The 26610-nt window shown below is 33.2% G+C and overlaps 3 protein-coding genes across 5 annotated transcripts; 1 reads left to right on the forward strand and 2 right to left on the reverse strand.

Moving 5' to 3' along the window:
- Positions 1-355: 355 nt before the first annotated feature.
- LOC123198593 (dipeptidyl aminopeptidase BI) lies at positions 356-8025 on the forward strand. 3 transcript variants are annotated; one of them, XM_044613303.1, is made up of 11 exons: positions 356-1060; positions 1469-1647; positions 1920-2142; positions 2232-2373; positions 2466-2666; positions 2973-3107; positions 3241-3369; positions 4298-4710; positions 4883-5099; positions 5654-5844; positions 7404-8025. In XM_044613303.1, exons 1-11 carry the CDS (start codon positions 702-704, stop codon positions 7579-7581), a joined length of 2367 nt encoding a protein of 788 aa, XP_044469238.1. In that variant the 5' UTR covers positions 356-701; the 3' UTR covers positions 7582-8025. The 3 variants fall into 3 exon arrangements, with proteins under 3 accessions (XP_044469238.1, XP_044469239.1, XP_044469240.1); XM_044613304.1 differs by having other exon boundaries at positions 2976-3107; XM_044613305.1 differs by having other exon boundaries at positions 714-1060; positions 1447-1647.
- Positions 8026-9487: 1462 nt separating this feature from the next.
- Positions 9488-13552, reverse strand: LOC123199314. The gene has a single exon (XM_044614250.1). It carries the CDS (start codon positions 12863-12865, stop codon positions 10028-10030), a length of 2838 nt encoding a protein of 945 aa, XP_044470185.1. The 5' UTR covers positions 12866-13552; the 3' UTR covers positions 9488-10027.
- A 6124-nt stretch (positions 13553-19676) lies between these two features.
- Positions 19677-23286, reverse strand: LOC123198867. Its single transcript, XM_044613666.1, has 5 exons — positions 22889-23286; positions 22319-22555; positions 21402-21485; positions 20797-20926; positions 19677-20703 (listed from the first exon to the last, which is right to left on the reverse strand). Exons 1-5 carry the CDS (start codon positions 23119-23121, stop codon positions 19867-19869), a joined length of 1521 nt encoding a protein of 506 aa, XP_044469601.1. The 5' UTR covers positions 23122-23286; the 3' UTR covers positions 19677-19866.
- Positions 23287-26610: the final 3324 nt, after the last annotated feature.

The following is a 26610-nucleotide window of genomic DNA, read 5'->3' on the forward strand; positions in this document are numbered from 1 at the left end:
TAATTAAATAAAATATTTTTTAATTATATAATGACACATAAAATATTTATTTTATTTATATACTTAAAATAAATATATATAATATTATTTTTAATAAAATAAATAAAATTATGTATACATTTTTATGTATATAATTACATATAAATTGATATATTATCATATGATTGAATAATTTTAAATTAATAATAAAATAATATATAATTAAAAAATAACACATAACTATATATTTAAAAAATCATACAAATAACATTGCTCAGGGCAAAATTTATATACTTTAATTTATCTAATTATGTGATTTGATGTTTAAATTCATATTTATTATATTATTTATTGAAAATATTATTGATAATACTGAATTGTTTGTGACTCTTTTAAATTAGTCTACTGTTTTAATGTGTGTGCATTTATATATAAATATATTTTTTAAATTCATCAATTTAATCATTCATATTTGGAAAATCTGGAAAATGGAAAGAAACCGAAAAGTCCACGTATTGTCTACAGGGCAAATAAAATGTGGGGATGAATCTGTAACTTTCTGAAAATGGTAGGGTAAAAAAAGAAAAGCCAGTAATGACAATATTCCCTTCTAAGTTTGAACTAATACAACAGGGCCCCAAATCTTAGAAGGGTTACTTAAACGCAAGAGTTATAATTGACAGTCCGTATGCTGTTAAACCCTGAACCCAGCAATCGCCACTATGCACTACCTCCTAGCCACCATCCGCCGCCGTTACAGCCATCGTTATTCACTGCTTGTCCGCCACTACAAGCCACAGAAACCACCAAAACCGCCGGCCCCTCCCTCCCCTCCAAAACCTCCGAAAAAAGTGCAGGCCTTTACATTCCACGACCACACGTGGGAGGACCCGTACAGTTGGATGTCGAGTCTGAACGACAAAGTGGCCATGCGCCATATGGATGTGCACATGGAGCAAGAAGAGAAGTACACTGAAGCTGTTTTATCGGACACTGAGAGACTTCAGTCGAAGCTCCAGTCCGAAATGGCTTTTCGCCTCGCTTCTGAACTTTCCACCCCTCCCCTCCGCTGGGGTCCTTGGTAACAATACGATTCCTTTTTTTAGTTTATTTACTTTCTCCGATGAAATGAATTGAAAGGTTTGAATTTTATGTGTTTATGTTGGCTTTTGGGAAAAAAAAGGAACAAAGAACTAAAATTTTAAGTATAATTTACTAAGATTCTTCAAGCACATTCGGTTAGTTGAGAACGGAATTTTGAACGCAACAATGTAAGCTGTTTTGATTTTTTTTTTTTTTTAAAGGATATCTTTTGTTGAGTACTTATTCAAACTATGTTGTGAGAGGGGGTTTATAAGGGAAAGGAAAAAAAGAAGGTTTCTGTGTTTTTTTAGCTTATAGGATTAATGGTTCCATTTAAGTATCATTCTTATTTAAGAATCTGAACAGTCATTTTACTCTTTCAAGGTGTGGATCTTCATCACTGCAGGTTGTACTATCGGCGGGTTGAAGAAGGAAAGCAGTATCCTGTGTTGTGTAGGAGACTAGCAAAATTAAATGAAGAATTTATTTCATATAAATCCCCAGCAGCTGGGTTTGATTTTACTTCTGGAAAGAAAATTGAACAAAAGCTACTCGATCTTAATCAGGAAGCTGAGAGATTTGGAGGTATGGCTGCTTTCTTTTTTTGAAAATGTCCTGCAGTTGCTGATAAAGATGATATAGAGAAAAGGGAAATGAGGATGGCTTTAACATGATGCGTAATGATAGTCACTTTTGCATTTTTTCTAAATCGTGGATATAAAAACCGAACGAGAATTGAAAGATTTCTGTTTAAGATGAAACTAATAATTATGAGAAATTTTCCTGTGCTGGTTTCTGTTTTTTTTTTTTTCCTGGACAGCTATTACTATTCATTCATTATATCAATTTTCTCATAGGATATGCTTATGAAGAATTATCAGAAGTGTCACCTGATCATCGGTTCCTTGCATACACTATGTATGATAAAGACAATGACTACTTTGTGCTATCTGTAAGGAATTTGAATTCTGGTTCATTATGCCGTAAGCCTCAAGCAGTCCGGGTGTCAAATATTGCATGGGCTAAAGATGGGCAAATGTTGCTTTATGTTGTTACTGATAACAATAAGAGGCCGTACCGGTGTGTCTCATCGTTTAATAATGTATTGCCTTGCCTATTAAATTGAGCAGTATAAAGCTGAAATTTTTGTGGTTTTCTCAAAAATTCAGGATTTACTGTAGCATTATCGGATCAACTGATGAAGATGTTTTACTTGTTGAGGAACCCAATGAAAACGTTTATGTTAACATAAGACACACAAAAGACTTCCAATTTGTGACTGTAAACACATTTTCAACTTCTTCATCAAAGGTGCCACTTTAACATTTTTGTGTCCACTTGAATTCCGTTGATGTTAATTACATCACTTATAAGTCTCTATAATAATTGTGATCATCTTTTAGGTCTTTCTGATCAATGCAGCTGATCCATTAGCTGGCATGACTCTTGTTTGGGAGTGTGAAGGTCTGGCCCATTGCATAGTTGAGCATCATCAAGGTTACCTCTACTTATTTACAGATGCTGCCAAAGATGGTCAAGTTGTTGATTATCATTATCTTCTTCATAGTCCTGTTGAGGCTTCCGCCAGTCCTAGAATCTGGGAGGTTGGTTGCTAGTTCTGTTTCTTCTTTATATGTAATAACATGTGTTCAGACTTAGTCCCAAAAAAATGGTAACTGTCCAAGGACTTGCTTCCACGTTCATCGCATGAATTTTGCTTGTAGCTTATGATTGCCTGTTTTTCTTCCTCTTTTTTCTTCATGAGTTCTAAATTTGTTCGAAAAAAGGTTTATCATATTGGTAAGTATGTGCTTATTCTGCATAGTTTAGATATTATGATGCTTTTTTTTTTTTTCTATTGTTACTTTTACTCGCTATACTCTCTTAATAATCTGCTGTCATATTGACAGCAGACTGTATTTGATGATGACCAAGATTTAGTTGTGGAAGATGTTGATTTCTGCAGCACACATTTGGCAATTATCATAAGAGAAGGTCGAAAATTTAGGCTTTGTTCAGTTGCTCTACCACTTCCAGTTGGACAGGTGAGACAACTAAAACAGCCATCCCGAGGTTTCGTTTGTATTATTCATTCTTTGCAACACTTTGATCATGAATACATTTTTCATACTCTCTTAGTTTTTCTTATTCTCATATCATCCTGTCCTGCACTGACAGGGAACTGTTCACTTGAAGGAGCTTCATCCTCATTTTCTTCCACTTCCAAAATATGTGTCGCAAATAGCACCAGGACCTAATTATGACTACTACTCATTAACTATGCGCTTCACATTATCATCACCTGTGGTATGTGAGCCCTCTTTACCATTACCTTCTGAAGATGGTTTCATTGTGCTTTAAGGCGATTTATTTTCACATAATGTCAATTAATATAACATCTAGTTAGTGTTAATAGTGTCACTTTTGTGTAAGAATTATGATATAAAGTATAAACATAGTTAGAAGATGAGCAAACTCATTTGGAGGGTTCCATATATAGATATGGCATTTCTGTGAAGTGTCTTTACAATCAAAATTGTAATATGGACCTTTAGCTTAGTGGCATTCTATGTAAGTTGATCCTTCTATTAAACAACTGAGAACAAATATTGATATTTTCTGTCATTTTGGCACCTATGTGATTTGGGTTTATAAGGTTTTAGTTGTTGAGGTTAACTTCAGTGAGCATGAGTTGATAAAGACCGAATTTGTACTTAAGATTAATGTGGTATTACTTATTCTGTAAAAAAAAAGATCGATTTGTTGCTATCTTTTTTACTAAGAGACTGTTAGGGACCCAACACAAACATTATTAATATTAAATAAAAAAATATTGATAACAAGAGGTGGTAGCTCCTCCCCAAAGGCTGTAGTCTTCCTATTAGCCAAAGGCTGCTCAAAATACCAAGTAATAATATTCTTCCCCCTCCTTCAATCCAATCTCCTCAATGTATTTTACCCTATCAAACTTTCAAATTCAATTATTTATCCAAATAATCTATTTTTTCTGAATCTTAAATATATTATCCTAATATTAGATATCTCATCCTAACCAAATATTTTATTCTAATCAAATATATTTTTAATTAATTAATTATTATTATATTATTATTATAATTATTATTATCTAATCAAATCCTAATTGAGCCATGCAGATATTAGTTTCTTTTTTCATTTTGTTTTGAATAAAATTATATATCCTACTGTCATAACCATTCTTCCAAATGTTATACAGATGCCTGATGCTGTTGTTGATTATGACTTATCAAATGGAAAGTGGAATATCATTCAACAGCAAAATGTGCTTCATGAAAGAACGAGAATTTTGTATGGAACAGCCTCTTCTGCTAGCGTCATTGAGAAATCAATGAAAGAGAGTAGCAGTTCTGTGAATGAAGTAAAATATGAAGATAACTTATGGAATGACCTATCTGAGTTTTATGCTTGTGAACATTATGATGTCTCATCATATGATGGAACTTTGATTCCTTTAACTATTGTATATTCTCGCAAACATGGAAAAGAGAATCAGAATCCTGGATTGCTTCATGGACATGGAGCTTATGGTGAATTACTTGACAAGCGGTGGCGCAGCGAATTGAAAAGCCTTCTTGATCGTGGTTGGGTTATTGCTTATGCTGATGTTAGGTAGGTTTAAGGGAATTAGTGGTGCAAGGTTTTCTTCTGGGAAGCTGCCTTTTGATTTGCGTTTGAAGTTTTATTATGAAGTGCTTACTTTCTTGATAATGAACTTTCAATTTTCACTAAGTATTTTGATTAGCTACCTTGCAATAAGATTATTTGGATGTTCTTTTCTCAGAGGCGGAGGTGGTGGAGGTAAAACATGGCATCATGATGGCAGACGTACAAAAAAGGAGAATTCCATCAAAGATTTTATCTCTTGTGCCAAGTTCCTTATCCAAGAAGAGATTGTACAGGAAAACAAACTTGCTGGTTGGGGATATAGTGCTGGGGGACTTTTGGTTGCTTCAGCCATTAATTACCAACCTGATTTATTTCGCGCTGCTGTTTTGAAGGTATGCATAAATTTTACCTCTTAGTCATTTTAGCTTTGCTTTATTCTGCATATTTATTGTTGGGTATCATAATATGAACAATTTTACACTAAATTTCATCGTTATAGCTTCCCAAAGTTTATCTGGATTGAATCTTCATTAGGTTGAGTATCATCAGTTTTTAACTGGGTGGAACCTGTTAAGTAATCACTTGATCCAAAAATTTAAGCTTTGGAGGTAAGAGTACAGCATTAGTATCAAGATTCTGTTGCATGGTTGCTCATGTGCAAGATGGATTAGACCAAATTTAGATACATGCAAAAACATAGCATGTGGTGGATTCAAACTCAAGACCTCTACTTAGATACCATGTTAATTAATCACTTGATCCTGAACCTAAATTCGACAAATAAAGGCCCAATACTTATATTAAGCTCCTTAAACAGAGCTAATGTAATGGATTGGAAATGCACACTGTAACGAGACATTTTTATTTATATAATCTTACATTTTTGGGACTCCGTTTTTTATCTGCGATGGATTTTTCTAACTTTGTACATTTTTATCTGTTCCAGGTTCCATTTTTAGATGCAACCAATACTCTTCTGTATCCCATTATACCACTTACAGCTGCTGACTATGAAGAGTTTGGGTACCCTGGGGACATTGATGATTTTCATGCCATCCGTAATTATTCTCCGTATGACAACATTCAGAAGGATGTTCTGTACCCGGCAGTATTGGTGACATCATCTTTCAATACACGGTAATTTCCTAATGTTTTGCTGGCTTCGTCTAGTACTGTTCTTTAACTTATGACGTGGTATTGCTATAACAACTGCCAGGCACAGTTGTCAATGTTAATGATATTTAAGGGATTTGTTGCATCAAAATAAGGTCTTGCGAGCATTTTATGCTGACTTAGATATTTGTTCTTGTCCCTATCTTTTCTTCTTAGTGTTGTTTCTTTGCTTGATATAAGTGGGCTATTTTTTTTTTTTTTGATAAAAGTAAGAAAATGATTTCCAAATTTATTGTACTCCTTTGTTTCCTATTTGATGGCTTTCATATGGATATCAAGGACTGATACTGTAGACTGTAGTAGGCTGTGAAAAGCAAGTCTAGGTGGACCAATCTTGTCATAGCCCTTGGTCAGTATTGTCCTGTATGTCATGCGGCTTCCATTTAATTGTGCAGACGGTGGTCAGAATTTTTCGGTTTTTTTAGGCTCTGTTACTTGTATATACTTAATTTGTAAACTGCTGAGACAAATAAGAAAAAAGAGAAAAAAAAATTCCCTCCTTTCTCAAAACCATCAGATACAAATATCTTTAGTTTGATCATATGACTCCTTTCATTGTTGGATTGTGGATAAGATTATGAAAATAGATTTTGATGACAGGTATCTTGATCTCCATAGATGTGACATGATATAGATAGAAGCATGGGAGGAGCTCAAAGTGTTTCTGATAATTTTAATAAGTTTGAAATCCTATAAGATTATTCAAAGAGTCGGTCCCATGAGCATTTCAGCTTCTATGTGATAGTGTAAGGTTCTATTAATATACTTATTGTAACACATGTATTAGTTAATAACCCTTCGTTTATTTCAATCCAATAGTTGAAAACTGTTGGGTGTTATCAAAAATTGATATTAACTATTCAGCCACCGGATTGAATTAAATGGAGGGTTATGAAATGGTGTCAAAAGTTTTGTAAAATTTCACTTACAGTGTGTAGAAGTGACTGGAGAGGAGAGCACCTTTTATATCTTTTTACTTTTTACTCTTTCCAACTGTTGCAATCTTTTGCTAGTCCTACTAATGGGAGCCCAATTCCACAATGGAGGGTTCATTTGTGATCTCATGTTGTAATTTAATATTTTTTTGTTTGCTATCCATAAGCCATATGAAAATAGTAAAGCCTAGTAAATTACAGCATGTTTATTCTTGAGATGGGGATGGTTGGGCTTTTCCATTCAGGAATTATGTTTACTCTGATTTTTAATTTAGGTTCATAGCAGAGTTATTTGACAACAATCAGCTGATGTGGTTGAAGATTGTTATGAATCTTCAAAATATATATATTATATGCTTCCCTTTAAGATATGCTTTGCCTTAAATTCGTGAATCAGTGGCCTATGTAGGCCAGTAGGCCTTTATCATTCAATGGTTTTGTGTGCATGAATAGAAAGATATACATATTTCTATAATGAAATTGTTACCTTTGATCACCAAATAATAATCTGCTCTGCTTTTGCTTTGTTCTTTCATGTTCTAATGATTGAGGTATTATTAATAATCTTTAATTTTTGGCATGCTTCAGATTTGGGGTCTGGGAAGCTGCAAAGTGGGTTGCAAGAGTGCGCGACTCTGCTATTTATGACCCCAAACGTCCGATACTGCTCAATTTAACAATAGATATAGTGGAAGATAACAGATACCTGCGCTGCAAGGAGGCAGCACTTGAGACTGCATTCCTCATAAAGATGATGGAGGCCTAATCTTACTACTAATATTTCCTACCAAATCAGCTGATCTTCACAGTACAGAATGCTAGCAAGGTGGCCAGATTTCATAGACAAAAATTACTAAATCCAATTTGACCATCTGTTGAAAAGTTACATTCAAGGGAAAGAGTAATGCATTTTTTACTTTATTTAAAGTCCCATATGGTCACTATAGAAAATAGAAGATAGGGGATCCACGTTTTTTGTGATATTGGAGGAGCTGGAAAATGTAAGTGGTTCCTTTTGCAAAAGCAACCAATATACTGAAGACAGGAAAGGCTTCAGATGGTGAACGCATTAGACCTGAGTTTTGGTTGTCAATTGCTATCAAATGTTTTGATTGTAAGTTAGTTATCTGTACATATCAATCTATCCTGTGTGCTCATTTTTAATAAAAAATAATAGCGGGCTCATAGAATTTGAGAAGCTTTTACTAGACCCTTTGAAATTTATACATTTTCTTTATTATATTCGATGATGTTAATATGCTAAATATCTTAACTTAAATTTACAAGCCAGCTGTGGAAGTCTGTCAAGGGTTCACTGTCACTAACTACCAAGTTCTCCTTAGCAGACAGCTTCTCATGCTGAGAAGCTGTCAAAACAGGTAATCAGTTTGGCATCGATCTGGTGTATTATGTAAGAGTACAAGGTGCAAAGTCGGATATATATATTGATGTGTTATCATAGGATTAGATATGTTATTTTATTTTTAATAACACATCAACATTTGTGCATTTGTTTATCCCCATCGTTGATGCATGTGTAGTAGAGTTTTTGGTATAAAAAATACAAAATCAAGTTGGGGAAAGTAGGTTTTGAGGATTTGTTTCTTTTCTGGAAAGCAGGTGGATAATCATTTTTGTGTCATCAAAAGAAGTTTGCGGTGGATGGCCCCAGAATAAAAGTAAAGTTTGAAGTAGATATTCATAACAAATAGACTTTTTGCAAACAGAGCCACTGAAGCTTTCTTGAAACACAAGAATCTACCAGAGCAAAAGAAAAGAAAAAGTAGAATGATACGTGCCAATTTATTATTATGATTATGGGAAACAACCCTTTATGGGTATGGCCCAATTATGATAACTGGCGATCAAAAGAGACCCCATAACCTTGAACCAGCCAAAACTGTAATTTCTTAAACTTTTTCTAGGTTGATGATGAGCTTTGCATCATGCTAGGAATATTTTTCCTTTTCAAGATCGTGTCACAAAATCTCCTTGGTGCTTGATTTCACCCGATCCATCCTCAGAAAACACTAGCTTAAGCCAGGTTCAATTAGAAAACTGGTCAGTAAGAAGAAAACTGTTCAGTTCAGGTTGATTATAATATTGACTATCTTGTGAAAAGTGACGTTCTTGTATCTGCAACTTCAATTTCTGTAAACTGATCAAGACCTGATGATTATCATGAGTTAAAGACAGACTAAGACCAATAGTGTTTATCATGAATTTAAACTACTAAGGCAGATTTTCCTGTCAAACTATTAATATTAGTAAAAGAGCAATATTTTGTATACCCAGGTTTAAGTTATCAATTAAGTAATTGATATGTGATCGTATGATTGAATATTTCTTTATTCTTAATTCAAAATCATCAAAAAACATGATAACACATTTTTTGAATACTCAATTAAATTCTCAAAACTGAATATACATAGTTTTATTATTAGTAAAAAGTTTAGAGTTTTTTGTGTAAATTATGGAGCCCAGTCATATCTGATAGCTCAACTGTCTGGGTTTAGGGTTTAGAGGGCCCCGTAAGAAGACGAACTATAAACAAAGAAAATCCACCATTGACTCCCAGAAAAAAGTTCCATGAAGAAAGGTACAGTTGCATCAAATTTAAGAGACTCCTCCAAGTATAAAGCTCATGTCAAATATAAAGATTTAAACCGGAATTCAAGGTAGTGAACATGCCACTGTATATTATATTAAACTGCAATAGGCAGAATAAACTAATTGTTTACAATAGCAAGAAATTTCATTTTCTGTAGGGCATAAGCAGTGAGTTAAATGAAGAAGATTGTGCCCTTATAATTCTGATTCTGAAAAGACTTTTTGGGATGATATACATACATCTTAAGCCAACTCTACAAGTACCCAAAAAAGGAAAGAAAATAAATATCAAGCAGCAAACCGAATTAGCAAATTCACCCGCCTTGAATCCAAGAGTCTATAGGATAAACAAACAAACCAAGCCGTAGCAGGGAGAACCTCTAAGGCATTTGAATCTTTTGCTTCAACTCAAGCTCTTGCATCCAAGACTCTCGAGAAAAACCAAAAAACCATGCCACACAGAAGTAATACCGTCTAATACTTTCTGGGGTAATCTGACTCCTATGCTTCAACTCTTGAGATTTCCTGCACGATTTTTCCATGCAGAAGAAATCCCATCTTTCTTCCTGTTGTACTCAGTTCATCTACAACTGCTACATAACTTATGTCTCTGAACATTCTTCAACAGTTGGAAGTGCACCTTCTCTGATGAAAGCAGGGTTAAGGAACTTTGCAACAAAAGCCCACAGGTGGTAAACATCCTCAAAGTTTGTCAAGAAACCAAGAGAAGCTGTAACTACCTCAACCCTAATGAACCCACCTTTCCCATCATGTCGACCATTCTCCATTGGCCTGCACAGTGTTGTATCTTCAAGACCTGAGCGCTGCTTTTGTGGAGCATCCAAGATCCGAATGTGACTGAGGAAACCAATGCCCAGAGATATACCCTCTTTTTCTGCTAGTTTCTGAACAATTTCTGGATTGATCAACCCCCTTTCTCGGTCTCTCACGTTGAAGGCCACAGCTGCGCCCCTTTCATATTTTATTTTAGGGCCATAGATGTGAACCAGATTTGCTCTGCTCTCACCATCTGAATCAGAGAACCTTAGTTGCAGCAATGAAGTCACCAGCCAATTGATCAAGAACCGTAGGCGAAGGGTGGTTTTATTCAGACCTAACATATTAATATGATCTAGATGCCGGCATATAATCTCAGGTTCTCTGCGGTTCCACTCTTGTCCATCACCATATTCCCCATCACTGGCGTAGTCTTCATCATCAAGGCTGGTTGCAGATGCTTCTCCTGGCTCCATATTATGGCTTAAACGATCTCGGCGATTGTCTTCCATGCTAAAAGATACCCTTCTCCCCCTGCTTGGATGTTCATTGTCTTCCAAACCAAAAAATCTACCCCCATTATATCTATTCCCTTCCCTCCGTCCCAACAACCTAAATTCACCTTCTGTTTCCCTCCTTATCGCACTCTCCTTGATCTCAGGACAAATCTCAGAGCTCAAGCCATTCGCTAAGCTGTGATGCTGCAGAGCAGAACTTGAATTATTTAGAAGAGAACCATTTATAGCAGAATTGGATGCGGATTCAGTAGATAGTGGCTTGCTGATTCCCGGTTCTTCTTGAATTTCCGCAAAATGTGAACGGCCTAGACCATTATAGTTGCTTTGGGAATTAAGGGTTGTTTCTGCAAACTGCTCTCCTTCAGGAACTTCCTTCACTCGGTCCAATTCCTGTGAAACTGTTCGAACAGCAGCATCAAATGAGAGCACACGGTGATCACCATTTGGCCCCAGGTTTAACTCTTTGTCATCATAAATTGGGCTGCCATAAATTTTTGATGTTGGCTTCGGGGAGAGTCGCTTGTGATTCTTCCTGACACTGAACCAAACGGGTGGTAAGGGAGAGGCAATTTTTTGTTTGTTCAAGTGGCCAGCATTATCAGACCCCAATGGACTCTGACCTAATTCAATCCACAATGAGTTGTCTGATGACTCATCTTCACTGAAAACTGGACTTTTCATAACTTCCCCAACAGAGAAACTCTCAGTTTCTTCAAATATGGTGCTCGTTCCATCTCTGTCAGAGCTATTATCGTGATCCATTTCAGTATCAAACACGTCTCTCACCTGAGCAGATGTGAATACACCAGAAAAGGCTGGCAACTGTGAACCAGGGCGAGTCTCAGATGCTTTATCACCATTTGCAACAACCTCATTATCTTCAACTCCAGCCAATCTGTCCAGATCATCAACAGAATCACTAAGGTACAATGGATATTCAGGGGTAATCTTCACCATTCCTGACCCTGTGCGCCCAGATTGATTCTGAAGGCTTCCCATAACAGATTTCTTTATTAGAAGGCATCCAAAGCCAGTAGGGTCATACCCGAACACCCTATAAAAGGATGTGATGATGAAATCTGGCCGGAACAATGACAACCCAAGTGAATCCATATCTTTAGGGCCCAACGATCCAGCATCAAGTAAGACATGCCAATGATTTTGCTGAGCAAGTGCCATCCATTGATACGAGTATTTAGCCCCAGTAACTCTAGACTGCACTGGAAACACAAACAACCCGACTGCAGAATCCTTCTTCCTCCTCTTCTTACTTGAAATTTGCTTTCTCAAATCAGTAGAGCAAAGTTTAAGAGTGGGCCATTTAAACCATGCACTTTGAACTTTTGCCCCCTTCTCCTTAGCACTCTGAGCCATCCAATTCACAGATTGGCTCTCATAATCAAACATGGTCAATAACCTCTTGTTTGTCTGAAAAGGGTAGGATTCAGCTAACAATTTAAAAGCAGAGCCTCTGCTCACAGTGAAAACAAGACCATACTCATTCTCTGGCATGTTCAAATGATCCATTATCCTAATCTTTATATCATGTTCAACAGTTCCTTTCTCAGCACCACCATAAAGAGCATGATTACTTAAATTAGCAGTTATCTCAGACAAACTAAACGTAGAAGATTCCCAATAATGCAGAGTCTGAACAAAAGAGAAAAGGCCAAATCCACAGTAATCAAGGCATACCTTAGGTGATAAATGTGAATACTCATTTTCTCTCAAATGATCAATCTTTTCAGATGACTGATATTTGGGATACATTGTCAAGAATTTGTTCCAAGCTTCATTCAGGTCAGGAATGCTATCTTCTGACTCAAAAATTCTCTCCGCAGCCATAGAAGTGGCTTGCAAGAACTCACGCTGAGCATGGAGTCTTGCAAGAGATCTTGATCGTCCTAAGCTCTCATCTTGATTAGCAAGAGATTCGGACTCAATATCTTGTGATTTCATAAGTGAGCCATCTTCGGAGGCTTCTTCAAGTGCTTCTCTAAGCCTGTTCTCCTCCAGTTTACGAAGAATTGATGGATTCCTCTTGATATTATCTGTGGAATCAGACCCATCTTTTCTCTTGCTGCTCTTCTTGTCCAAGATTAGGGCAGCACAGTGAGATATAGGTTTCCACAGTGAAAGATGCATAAGAATGGCTTCAAGAATCAAACTTTACACAAAACCCAGAAAGGAAAATCAGGTAAAGTTCAACAAAAACGATATCTTTTCACTTTTTAGCCATCTAGAACTAACCCAGAAAACAAAAATTATGGATCTTGAACCCAGATCAAGAAAGCCCGAAAAGTAAATGTTTTCAGGAACCCACATACAAGAATTCCATTTAGAGGAAAAACCAAGCAAGAAACGTTGACACAAGTGAGTCAGTGGATCAAATTCAACAAATTTCGGGTGAAAGCCCACTGAAATTAAATGCCCCAGAAAGAAGGAAAGTCAAACCCCACGAAGGAAAAAAGAACGAGAGTCAAATCTCAAACCCTAGACCACAAAACCCAGATCCCAAAATTTACAGAGAAACACTCACAACCAACATAAGAACACTCTGAAAATAAATGAAGAAAAAATAACAAGGTTTGTCAGAAAATAAAAGAAAAACTGTCCCTTATTTTTTTGGGTTTTTACTGTTCACTGCAAAAGATATAGAAGCTAACAAAAACCTCCCCTCTGCAGATGCATCAAAGCTCATTTAGTTTTGAGAAGAGTAAATCCAGAAACATACTGATATTGATAACACCACTCAGATTGACTATATCTCTCTTTCTCTCTTTCTCTCTCTGAAATCTTCCACAATAAACCTCGCTTAACAAGCAGTGAGTAAAGACATTGACTTTCACAAACTAAATGTTCAGTGTTGTTACTGTTTTCTTTATTAATTATTGATAATCAAATTTTGATTAATTATTAATATTTTTTCTTATGGGTTATGATAGGACCCATCTGTGCTATTCTCCCATGAACAGTAAGCTAAAAGTCAAAATAAATAATCAGCTGGCTTGTAAAAGCTGTTTTCTGTCCAACTAAGTACCTTGAATTCTTTCCCTCAATTTAAAAGCTTCTATTACAAACTAGTTAATTTTTACGCTGTTTCCATTGTTGCCAATTTAATAGTGGATTGAATTCAAAGATTAACAAAAACAGATAAACTACTAAAATTTTCAGAGAAAATATTTTGATTTAAATCTCTATTAATTAATAGGAATGGAGTTTTCGGTTATCAAAAAATAAAATTCAAAAGTAGATTCTATTCAAACAGATTTGAATTAAATACATATTTGATTCAAACTACTTAGATTTATTGACAATTCTTCATTAAATTTTTCTTTGTCTTTTTTAGTAATTTTTTTCTAATGATTTGTAATCTTCTTCAACTTCACTTTTAACCATTTAAACTAACTTAAACTCAAATTTGAACTCACCATTTCAAAGTCAAGCTGAATTTAAAATGACTTTTGTTACAACTCAAATCAACCCAAATCCATCTCAATTTCTTCTAGTTAAGCCTGTTTCATTTGCCTTATCAACTAGGTTTACAAAAGGGTCAAAGTAAAATGGTTCTTTGCTTCATTTAAATAATTTGCTTAAGTCAGACAAAATCTTCATACAAAATTTTATTTTACCAGCTGAAAATTTTATCATGATTTGACTGTATGGTATTTCTGCATGAATGTCTACAACAATTCTCAGTGAATTTCATATGCCTAATCCTTACAAACCTTCACATCACTATATTAAAGCTTAAATCCAGATTTTTCTGGTGGGAAACTTGCTGAGTATAAACCTAGTTTTTTTGGTTCTAGCTTGTGGCAGGTTGTGTGTTTTCGCCAGGTCAGGACTAAAATAATTGCCAATTTTTTTTCAGGAAAAAGGACAAAATTTTGACCATAGAATATCACATCACAAATTCATTTCAATATTTTAAAAACACCAGTCCATTCTAAACTGAAACAAAAAATTGACATTTTAGTCAACTCTACCAGGATAGATTCTAATAATTCTAGGAGCAATATGCTTCAGTTCTCCTTCTTTGTATAGTTTAGGCCTAAGGACTTATTCCCACCCAAGATTTGTTAAAAGTTTTTCCTATGAGCTTTATGGATTATAAGGATAAAATTGTTATTTAATTTAATATATTTAATAATAATAATAATAATAATAATAATTATTATTATTTTATTTTTTATTTTAGTTTAAAAAATTAATAATTTCTTCTTGAATTAAACTTTGAAAAGTTATATTCTCTTCCTCCTCTCTTCCCCCAAAGGTTTTATTTTCAATCCATCTTTTCCCGTAGCCAAAATTCAGTCATGACTTTTCTTTTTTTAATGTCGGCAGTCTTCCTCTTGATACAATTTCACTGAGTCAGCTTTCCTCTAGTCCAATGTCCATCTTCATGACAACGAAGATGCCCTTGTATGCAAGATAGATTTAAATAATTCTAAAAGCAATATGCTTCAAGTCTCTTTCTATGCATAATTTATTTTCCAAGATGCTCTAATTCCTTATCAAAAAGTCTTAAGCAGCCGCATCCCATTTATTTTGCAGAATTATGTTCAAAGTTATCATCTTACAGTAAATATTAATTTGAACATTGGTAAAAGTGGAATGTTCCTTTAGGTTGAACCAAAAATAGGAAACCCAACTCTTAAATAAGATGAATTTATAAATTAAAAGTTATTAAATATTTCTTAGCTTTAATCCACAATGAAGAAGTTAGGTGCAGTGGGGACTGTTGTCTCTTTTGAAAAAGATTTCACATGTTGTACTGTTATTAACCCTTCTGAAAATAGAGTAGAATGTTTTGTTCCAAATTCTGAATAGATGAAAAGAGAATTGTAATCTAGTATAATTCTTGTCAAGCTAAAAGCAAGACAACCCACTACATATTTCACCCTAAAAGTTTATCAACTTTATATCTCATATTCCCTTTAGTTTATTTTTTAAATGGGTCAATTCTCTTAATCTTAAGATTGTTGTAATTTTTTTGTTAGTAACAAAAAAAAAACTTTCAAGTTATTGTATCACATTAATTAAGAATTTTATCTCAAAATATTTACTCTCATACTTGATGTGAGATTGTGATAATTTAGAAGTCATTCTTAAGATAAGCCCATATTAAGGCTAATCAACAGAGAAATGAAACACACAAACTGACATAGGATTCCATGGCATCCAATGGAGAGTCTCAAAAGCTGCACAAAACCCCAGAAACTGGCTCAAATAAAAAATGGCGATGGAATTGGAATTGGGATGTCTTGGGAAAAAACATGTCAATTCTATAAATCAAATACAGTAAATTACATACTTATAATTTGTATTGTATTTGAGATAACTACCATCCAAGTGCTCCAAGGTTTGATAAGTAATTTTTTCCACAACACAGTTTGTTAACCTATACCTTGTTTCTAGGATTCTATGTAGAACAAGTTATTTTGAGAGGCATTGTTTTTCTTCTCTTTGAGTATGTTGGGAGGAGAAGAATAAAACCAAAAAATTACGCAACATTCTTTCTCTTTACACTAGCAGTTTTGACACAATTATATATGTTTAATTGTCTCTAACTGTTTTTAATTGTCTTTTAATTATTTTTTTAATTATCTATGATAATTAATACAAATAGATCAGATCGATAGATTATCAGTGAACCCGAATCTAATAAGATGTATGAGGTGAATCACACCAAAAATCTTTTTATTTTGAAGGTGCAATGAAAAGCAAACCAAATTGAGTTAAAAGGAGAAGGTTCGCTAAGTAGTGCGTTGATCCCAAGCTATGGAGAAGAAAGAAGAAATTATTCCTTAACTTCTAGATTCAAATCATTGCCATCCTTTATTGACTTTTTCTTTTATAATTTCTTTCTTTCTTTCTATCATGCTGTTCTCGAATTCAATAATTACTGTATTTAAAATGAGTTTCTCTAAATAACTATCCAAAAATATTTTTCATATTCATTGCCTCTCACGTCCTAAGAAAAAGATTTTATATATATGCACATAATCTTGGAAGAAAGATACCAAAAGATATGACCCATTGAAACATATATTATATTTTCCTATTCATACGATGAGTTTCCCGCGAAACAAACAAAACAAAATGGCAAGGCAAGTCAACCAAAGCCAAAGGGAAGGTGAAAGCAAGCACGTGTGGTGACGATGAGATTTGATGAAGCAGTCAAAAATCTTTTGGCTACTGAATTATGTTACAAAAATATAAACGTTTTCCTTCAAAATTATTATTTTTGAATCCATATGTTTCGTTATTTATATTTTCTTGTTAATTTTGTATAAATTAATTAAGATATTATTCAAAGTTAAACCCGTTTTAATAACGGGGAGAAAGGACAATTTCCCACCCACGTTTTAACTGAAATTTAAAAACATATCTTTGATAGTTGAAAAACTCAAACTTTTATTTATAATCCAACTTCTGTTAACTTTTTTTATTAAAATGAGGGATAAAATAGTTATTTTACTATTTATATTAAAAAGTTATAAAATTTATTACTTCCCTTCCAAAGGTTTTAGAAACTAATATTTTATTTTTATCTAAAGTTTTCAAACTTTAAAATGTAACATCTTCATCCTTAAATCTAGGGTTTTCATATTTTTTAAACTCAGTCATCCTCCATAACTTTCAAAAACAACAGTTTTACCTTCACTCTTCAACTTTATCTTTCGATGTCATCTCTGACCTCCTCCTTCTCCTGGTGTGACGAAGAGATTTTCATCTCCTCGTCGCACCATTGTGCGACAAAATAGCTCTCTTCTTTACACCACATCTCTTCATCTCATGATAGTGCGACGAAAAGATCGTCATATCAAGAGAAGGAGGAGGTTGAAGACGATGTTGGAAGATAAAATTTAAGAGTGGGGGTGAAACTACTATTTTTGAAAGTTATGGGGGGCAGTTGAGTTTGAAAAATATAGAAACCTTAGGTTTGGGGGTGAAAATGTTACTTTTCAAAGTTAAAAACTTTAGGTAAGGGTGAAATATTAATTTCTAAAATCTATGGAAAAAAGTAATAAATTTTATAACTTTTTAATATAAATATTTTACCTTTCATTTTAATAGAAAAAGTTAATAAAAGTTGAATTATGGGTGAGAGTTTGAGTTTTTCAATTGTTCGTGGGTATGCTTTTGAATTTCAACTACAACTTGGGTCAAAAATGGCCCTTTAGCCTTTTAATAATAAAGAGTCAAATCAATGAGGGTGAAGGTGTCGGGATGGCCAAGTGGGTGTCTCTATCCATGCACATGCAAATGCAAATGTAGGTGAAATTTTTCAATTTTGAGGGCATTAAAGATACAACCTTTGTTAAAAGTTCGAAACTTTGTTTAATTCAAAAAATTTAGTTTTAGATTGAAGAGAATTTGGGTTTTACGTGGGTTTAAACAAAAAAATTTGTGCATTCAATTATTAGACTAAAACGTGAACAAGGCTTACTTAAGCTTAAGGTTTAATAAGGTCTAAAATTTTATCATGGACAGAAGTGTATTTGTTGATTTTTAATCCTACTAAGAATAATAGAGGTGTTTTTGCAAGTACAAGGACCCGCTGGGAAAAAATTTGAAAAAGACCATGAGTTCAAAAAATTTTAATTAATCTAGCTTGAAAAATTCGAGACCCAAATAGGCAAACCTAAAGCTTTGACTTGAAATTTTTTTATAAACCCAGATTTGAACAAACCATGTTTGGTTCAGTAACCCAGTTGACAACCTAATAAAAAGTCATTTTTTGAAACAAGAAAACCTTATTTAGTCTGATTATCTTTTCGAGGTTGAGTCTAAGTGAAAACTTGAATCTAATAATCAGTCCTATAATTGTTACACTAAATAAGTCAAATATTTTATTTTGATGTCTCAGTAGTAAATCTCAAATTCAAACCCTTTTACTTAACAATTTCACATTTTTTACTACTCAAACTACTTTTTAAGACTCATTTTGATTGAATTAGGAATGAGTTGCTTTGTGGGATGAGTTTAATCATTCTTGTCTTTCGCTTTATGGATTAATATCGCATTGCTTCTCACCATTGTCTTTTCCATTTTTCCCCTTTGGTTGATAGACCCCCAAAAAGATTTCAATTGGATGAATATGCATTATAAATTTTGATGTTTCTCCTTTTCATACTTTGATTCATAATTATTAGAATATGCTGGTATCATTAGGTTCAGTATTCAACTTGAAGTCTTTTTTATTAATGTTTTTAATGACATTTTTTACTAACATATTTCTGATACTACAAGCAATTAGAACATGCTTCATACTAAAAGCTTTTGACAACTAGAACAGAGTGTTTTGGAGTTTGTCAAATCATGTTTTTAAAATCAATGAAAACGTTTTAAAATTAATTTTGTGTTTAACATTACTTCTTTCTCTATTTGGCCATTGACCTTTCTACTTCTAGTATGCAGGATGTGGTTTTGCTTTGCTATTAATTTCTGAAACGAAAACAGCTTTCAAGATGGTGCCAATCCTTTAAAGAAATGTGCCACCATGCGATGCCAAGCTAAGGCCCATGTTCAGGGTTCTCCTGGCCTACTATTTTGTTAGTCATTATTACCCTTGAGTCAAACCGTCTCTTTAGAGTTAATCTATAGGTTAGACTTGAATAATAAAACTATACGTATTAATTTTAATATACAAATAAGTATACATTTAGTAATTTTAAATTAAAAATAAAATAATATTCAATCACGTGATGATAAATAAGAGTGTGTACATATTTGTGTACACAAAATAAGTACGTATAATATTGTTGGGATTTAACTCATGCTCTCTAGTTTGAAATCTCTCTTTTGCCACACCAAGTACCCTTGGGGCAATTTTTTAGCTGCATTGATGCACGACTTTTCAATCTTAAATCTGCAATCTTCCCTCAGAGGCCAAGCAGATTAATTATTGAAATGACCTGAAATGCATTTCATGCTGTTGCTCTTTAACTAGTAGCAATAACTTCACTTGTCATTCCTGCAAGTCAATTTTCTATCCAAATTAATGGCAACAAAATTGAGTTTAGTATGGCCAGTCTTGAAGACAAAATTCAAACATCGAACCCCTAATCACTACATGTTAGTAGCAATGGGATTTTGACAAAAGTGTTGCCATCAACAAAACAAGTTAACCTCCACCTTCATTCTGCTTTGATCCTAGACCTCAATCTTCCAGCAATACTGTCTGCAATAGGTGCTCTGGACTTTGCTTTCTTCGTGTTAATTTCTCCTTCCTTTTCCGATAAGATATCATTAACAGCTGACTTAATGTTAGATGATTTATCATTCACATCTGGCAACCATACACAATCTCGGTCTTCACTTTCAACAGGTTTGCTCTTAAGCTTTGGACTGCCGTGGTTACCATCAATTTGCATTTCCTTCTGTTTCTCCAATTCTTCCTCTGACAAAATGTTGTTCACAGCCTGATTAACATCCAAAATTTTTCTGTTCACAGCTGTTGAATCCATTTCTTCACAGCTGTTGAATCTGCCATCAATACTGTCCAGGCTTGGCTCAATGGCATCGTGTTTCCTTTTGGGTTTGGTGCAATTTTTCAATGCAATATTGTTGGTATCATTATCTTCATCAGTGGTATGCAATTTCCTTTCTTGCTCACCTTTAATACCCTCGTATGCATTGTCTTCTTCTTGGAACTCAGAGACACTGTCCTTCAAAGACTCTTCTTCAGAATCCAAAAAGGGCAATGATCTCTTTGCAGAGATCAGACTGCTTTGCATTTTGTTGTGTTTTTCAACATTCACATCATCCTCCTTTTTGCTGTCTTCAGCTAGAAGACTGGCTGTTCCAAGAAGATTTTCACCAGCCTGCAGAGATTCCTCTGATTTATTTGGAAACAAAAGAGGTCTCCTTGCCGAAATTTGATTTTCATTTTCTGGATCCTTTTCCAAATTTGTTTGTGAGCATCGAGTCTGAATAAGATAGTGTGCAACAGATTTGTAGCCCATACTTGAAATCTGGGTGTTGGAAAAAAAATGTTCAGCTCCAATTAGGTGTTCCAAAAGTAAGGATAAAGCACCTATGAAATATCACATTCATTGAGAGAATACCTTCTTGTAAAGAGCACCAGTAGGACACCATCCTCTCTCCTGTCTACACAAACTGCAGTTGCATATGCCACGACATACAGGGCAAACCCAATTTGGATTCTCTTTGGCTTCAAGTACATGCTCTCCATATCTATGAATTAAAGAAAAATAACATGGTAGTGAGAGAAAAAAGTTCAGAACTTAGTATATTTAAATATATGGTAAACATATATTTGGCTTCAAAATTTATTCCCTCAGTCCACCAAGCCCTATTTAAGGAATCCATAGAATCAAGATGAGAAGTGCAACGTATAAAATCCAGCGCATTCTATTTTGGGTGAAGTGGACATCATTTACTGGAACGGAACTTAGAACAGTGGACTGTGAAGTTTCTGAATGCTTCAGTCAAAGGAATGCTAGTGATTCACAATTAGGCTACATGAACATCAAAATTGTGGCTCAAAATGACATCACAAATTTCTATTTTTGGTGAACTGGACATCATTTGCTCAACAGAATGGAACTTAGAACTACAGATTGTGAAGTTTATGCATGGTTCTGTGAAAAACACCTAAGGGCCCAAACTGAGGGCAACTTACAATGAAGCCAAAAAGAAAAAGTTGTACCTCATGTACAAACAGTCTCCACAGAACTGTCCTTGGACCTTGTTGCATTCGCAGCAGTGAGTACGATGACCGAGAGTTTTCTGCCTGCAAAACAGCATTCACCTTCTGGATGAGTAAAACCAATTTTATTCTTTTGGGTCAGGAACACATATATTGTTTACCACTAACCTTAACTTATGTAAACAGGTGTACTATATTCACACTAACAGAAATATTTTGCAACTTCTAGCATTAAACCAAGCATCTCAAATTAAGTACTCCTAAAATACCATTCCACAATGGAGTTTAATAAGTTATGATCCATGTTATCAAATCATCCTATCATATCTGTCGTAAAATGTTGATAAATCTTTTTCCCATCCATCGATATACATGAGAGAAGAAGCTTAGTGCACTTCCCTTTTCAAATGCCATGAAAAATAGATTCTCAAATATGACATTCAATAAAAATATCTTCCTTGGATAATTGTGGGATATGTTGAATCTTTCCTGGCTAAGAAATATAATAAAAGAACAATCTTTCTTAGAGAGAAAAAGAAAGAGAAGAATGAATTCAAAACTTAAAATTTCCCCAAATTTTTTCTTCCAAGTTCTTTTTAACATAAATTATATTGAATGTGGTGGAACCTAAAAAAATTGCTAACCATAAACAGTCAGAGATTTGGAAATATGGCAAACTAATGACTCACATTGTAATCAACAATTATCTTTTTCTAAAGCAACCTTAGCAATTTTATACTTCAGGACATTAAAGTGTATATAAGGCTATCAAGATTTATAGTTAACAACGTCAAAAAATGTTTAAACAACTCTTTCAATATTTTTCCTTTTTAGAGAAAACATATTTTTCATAAACCTCAAAGCACTGAATCCACAAATAACATGGTTAATTTTTAGCAAAGAGCAATAACCAAGACCTGCATTGATGGCAAGTTTTTCCATTCACTGGATCATAAATTCTCTTTCCATCTTCTCCATACCCATCCACGAAACACGTCCAGCTTCTCTCAGTGTTACCTAATAGCTTCTCATGCTCTTCTGTATAAACTTCTGGCTTTGGACCCTCTCTTAACTTAATATCCTCGTCCTCCAAATTCCCATCCTTCTTTGACAACACCACTTCAGAGTAGCTAACCGGTGTCACATTTTGCAACCTAAAACACCCACAACGGAAACAGAGAAAAGTATTAAATGCCATTGAATCCGCATTCTATTTGAATGATAAATTTACTGAAAAAAAAAAGCTATTATTCAAGCCCCATTTTTCAATTTCTTTAAGATTCTACGACTCTTCCAACATTTATCAACGAGCACACAAATTTACATAATATTGTATGTATTTTCAACCCCACCCACCAGATAAGAAAAAAAAGTTTTTTAACCCAAAATTTTTTATCTATTCTTCAGCTATTTCAACATTTAAAACAAAAAATAAAAATAAAACATGAAAAAGAAATTATAGATAGTGAGATGAGTAATAAAGTGACCTGGAAGAGCGACGGACGGGTCCAGTGCTTATCGTTGAATGACAGATAGTTGTGTTTCTAGGAGTACGTTTAGGAGTAGTAAGAGACTTGAGCTTCTGAGAGAGGTCACCAAGGCCAAGCTTTTGCATTTTCTGAAGGTTCTCTTTGATTCTCTGCTCCCTGGAGAGTTCATAGAGCGAGATAGCAGGGGATTTTTGGGCATTGTTGTGGTGGCTTTGAGGGTGTCTAGGCATGGCTGCGTTTATCAGATTTCACTCCCACTTTCTCCTCTTGCTCTTATTTATGCCCAACGGTCAAGTTTTTCAACTTAAATAAGGAAACTCCATTAACACCCAGAGGAGAGAACTGGTAAGTTGCATTGGTTTCTGTAAAATACTTTAATTGCCATTCCCAGAAACCAAACGGACCTCCATCATCGTTCAGATTCAAATTTTAATAAAGAATTATTATTTAGCCCACAGCATATTATTAATTCTAAAATGGCCAAGCAATTATCACAAACTATTCGAAATACCCTTACCGTTTGTGTTAGATACGTACTTTGTGTTTTTTCCATGGTTTAAATAACTGGACCAAACCGGCCAATCTAACCGGATGGACCGTGAACCAGTGATTTAAGCAATTTTGTTTTATAAAAAACCTCTTTTACTTAAAATTCGGATTGAACCTTAATTGGACCGGTGGTTAGTCTTCGATTCAACATTTTAACCAATTTATCTTTAGTTCGGTTTAGTGGAATCATGAAATGGAATGTGCAAAATTTCTAGAAAATTTTTTTAGTGCACAAAACCCAATGTACCTAGCAATTCTAAATAACTAAACTCATTCACATTCTCCGTAGAATTCAACCCTAAATTAAATGCATCTAATCGACTCAAAATTCTTACATTCGATTCAATTATAACTTGTGAATTGTTGATGAAACGAAAACCGTTTGCCTCTTCCTACTGAAGTGTCAAACTTCACTATCACGTATACAGATGACTTTCGACGATAATGATGAAGATTACTTCTATTGATAACAGTGACGACTTTTGGGAAAGATTTTTAATGTTGATTCGTTGAATATAATATAAATATGTATTTCGATTTTTGGTTATTTTATTTTCAATATTTGATCATGTAAAGTGCTTTGAGAGTTAAGAGTGTTGATTTTTTACTGGTAATGTATTCATTGAACATATATGTGTGAACTGTGTTACAATTGGGGTGGTTCCATTTGGTTAGGGATTAGTCTGGTAAAAAAAACTCTTCATTTGGGACCCTTCAAAGACATCCAATGCAATTCTCCCTGGCTTTAATATTATTTTAGTGTCATTCTAACATAAATTTATCAAATGGGAAAAGATCATGCAACACAATATGCAGGATATTTCCCAACTAGTAAATTTATTAGTGATAAAGCAAGAAAGAAAATGAATAAATTATCAGTTCAACTAGCACTTTATCAGAATTCAAAAATCTCTTTTTTCTGAAGTTGCAAAAGTTATAAAACTAAAATTTCAGTTAGATTGGTTGGTCAAAACGGCCTAACTGGTTTGATCAAAACCAAATTTCAAAACAATTTATCATCTAGTTTGGTTTTTAAAATCTTGGTTTTTACTGTACAATGAATGATAATAGTGGTGAAAAATTACGGATTTTATTGAATAATAATTTCTTTTTTAATTGGGCATTTGGCATTAGAGATTACAATATCGTGGGTATGGATCAAACACCATTATTATTGTTCAAGCCTCTGTCTCATTCTCGATACAAGGGTGACAAAGAATTCGTATTCCCTCTCCATCATTAAAATTTCCCTTGCCTTATTTCTCTATTTTTGTCAAAATATAATATAATATTTATTAAATGATAATGCATAATTTTTTTAATAATTAAAATTTTTTATATATAATTTAATATATAAGGGAGGAGATAAACTAAAAAGGCGAGAAGACGGGATAGGGATACTTTTATTCTCATTCTAACTACAAGAATTTTTAACCATCTCTATTGTTATGTCCATTTTTAAGTAGAAAAACTTCTCTCCATTCAAAGAAGAGCGGATAGAAGATCTAGTTTTTGAAATAAATTTGAAAATCAATACGGGTGAAATAATTGTTTTTTTTTTAACTATCATAGAAGGATAAAAAAAACTATCTATTTTAATTAAATACAAAACCCTAATAGACCTAAATAGAAAAAAAGGTTTCTGATAGATTTTATAATGATTAGGAGCCGTTGGGATTTGATTTTAAAAAGCTAAAATTTTATTTTTGACAACAAATTTAAGAATTTGATTAAGAAAATATATTGAAGAGGAACATTATGTATATAAATATTATATATAATTTTATTCATAAATAATAATACGTTATTTTGTAATTACATAATTTTAAATTAAAAATAAAAAATTATATAATTATATAATAATATATTATTATTTATACATAAAATTATCAATAAAATTATGTGTACTTATTTTTGGTACATAATTTATATACACAGATAAGGTGTTATCATACGATTGAATATTTTTTTATTATATGATGACACATGTTTTAAAATCACCTAATTATATAATGACACATCATTGTGTATATGAGTTGTGTATCAAAAATAGATACACATAATATTACTCTAAAATTATATATATTATTTATATATATAATTTTATAATTTTATTGTATATTAAATACGATTTGTATAATGTTGATGGGAAATACTTTAAAATCCAATTATTTTGAACTAAGAAGGTATTAGTTACCTTGGACAGTTGGGCTTTGTCATATTGATCTATATAGCTGCCCACAGTCCTACTCTACAGGGCTTCTATTGGGCTAACATCATCCCTGTCACATCAACTTGCAGCCCAATTCTATATTTTCTAAAATGGCCTCTCAGATTTCTCAGGTGTCACTCCACCGTTTAATCCTTTTTATGCAGTGATTTTAAAACGGAGTTATGATCATATCAGTTGCCTTATTGATTTATAATTTGATCGGTTTGATAAAAAATTACTCAATTTAATTTATTATTAAATTATAATATAATTTTTAAATAATATTATATTAACTAACAAATTTTGCTTAAAAATTTACAAAAAAACAAAATTAATCAAAATACTATAATGATTAGAATATATCATTTGAATGAGTAATAATTATTCACCTAATTTTAATAAAACAATTAGATAAAACAATTTTTCCATCTTATGATACAGAAAAAAAAAATAATTATGTAAATCATTATCCATATAAGATATTTCAATAAATATGAGATATTTTATTTTATTTTATTTTTGAACTTATATTTTTTCTTTAAAACCTTTAGAAATTCATTCAGTCTAATATAAAATAATTAAATTATTAAAAATATTTAATTTTTTTTAAAATACTCTAAATTTTAGTTAAACTTGATTCTATTGATTTTAATCGATTCACTGATTTTAATTAAGTCAACAAGTAAACTACTTTTGTAATATTAATTGAATTGGACTTTGGGTAGTTTCCCAATTGAACCAACCAGTCCAATCTAATATTCAAAACAATGCTTTTATGATCTTACTTTCACAATTGGATATTCAAGTTACATAATATGCTGTAATTCAATACTATTTTTATTTATAATTTAAAATAATCCAATATATATTATTTATATATAAAAAGTTGAATATATATAATTCTATTATCAATATTTTATAATATTTACACACGTCAAACTTGAATGCTAAGTTATTG

This window comes from Mangifera indica, chromosome 16, assembly GCF_011075055.1.
Source record: "Mangifera indica cultivar Alphonso chromosome 16, CATAS_Mindica_2.1, whole genome shotgun sequence".
NCBI classification, from domain to species: domain Eukaryota; kingdom Viridiplantae; phylum Streptophyta; class Magnoliopsida; order Sapindales; family Anacardiaceae; genus Mangifera; species Mangifera indica.

Excerpts from the sequence above, each read along its gene's own strand:
- LOC123198593 (XM_044613303.1), top strand. The coding sequence starts at position 702 with ATGCACTACCTCCTAGCCACCATCCGCCGCCGTTACAGCCATCGTTAT. Across the intron at positions 2,143-2,231 it reads AACAATAAGAGGCCGTACCG|GATTTACTGTAGCATTATCG; the intron begins GTGTGTCTCATC and ends TCAAAAATTCAG. Across the intron at positions 2,667-2,972 it reads CCAGTCCTAGAATCTGGGAG|CAGACTGTATTTGATGATGA; the intron begins GTTGGTTGCTAG and ends TCATATTGACAG.
- LOC123199314 (XM_044614250.1), bottom strand. The coding sequence starts at position 12,865 with ATGCATCTTTCACTGTGGAAACCTATATCTCACTGTGCTGCCCTAATC.
- LOC123198867 (XM_044613666.1), bottom strand. The coding sequence starts at position 23,121 with ATGCCTAGACACCCTCAAAGCCACCACAACAATGCCCAAAAATCCCCT. Across the intron at positions 20,927-21,401 it reads GGAGACTGTTTGTACATGAG|ATATGGAGAGCATGTACTTG; the intron begins GTACAACTTTTT and ends TTTAATTCATAG. Across the intron at positions 20,704-20,796 it reads CTGGTGCTCTTTACAAGAAG|ATTTCAAGTATGGGCTACAA; the intron begins GTATTCTCTCAA and ends TCCAACACCCAG.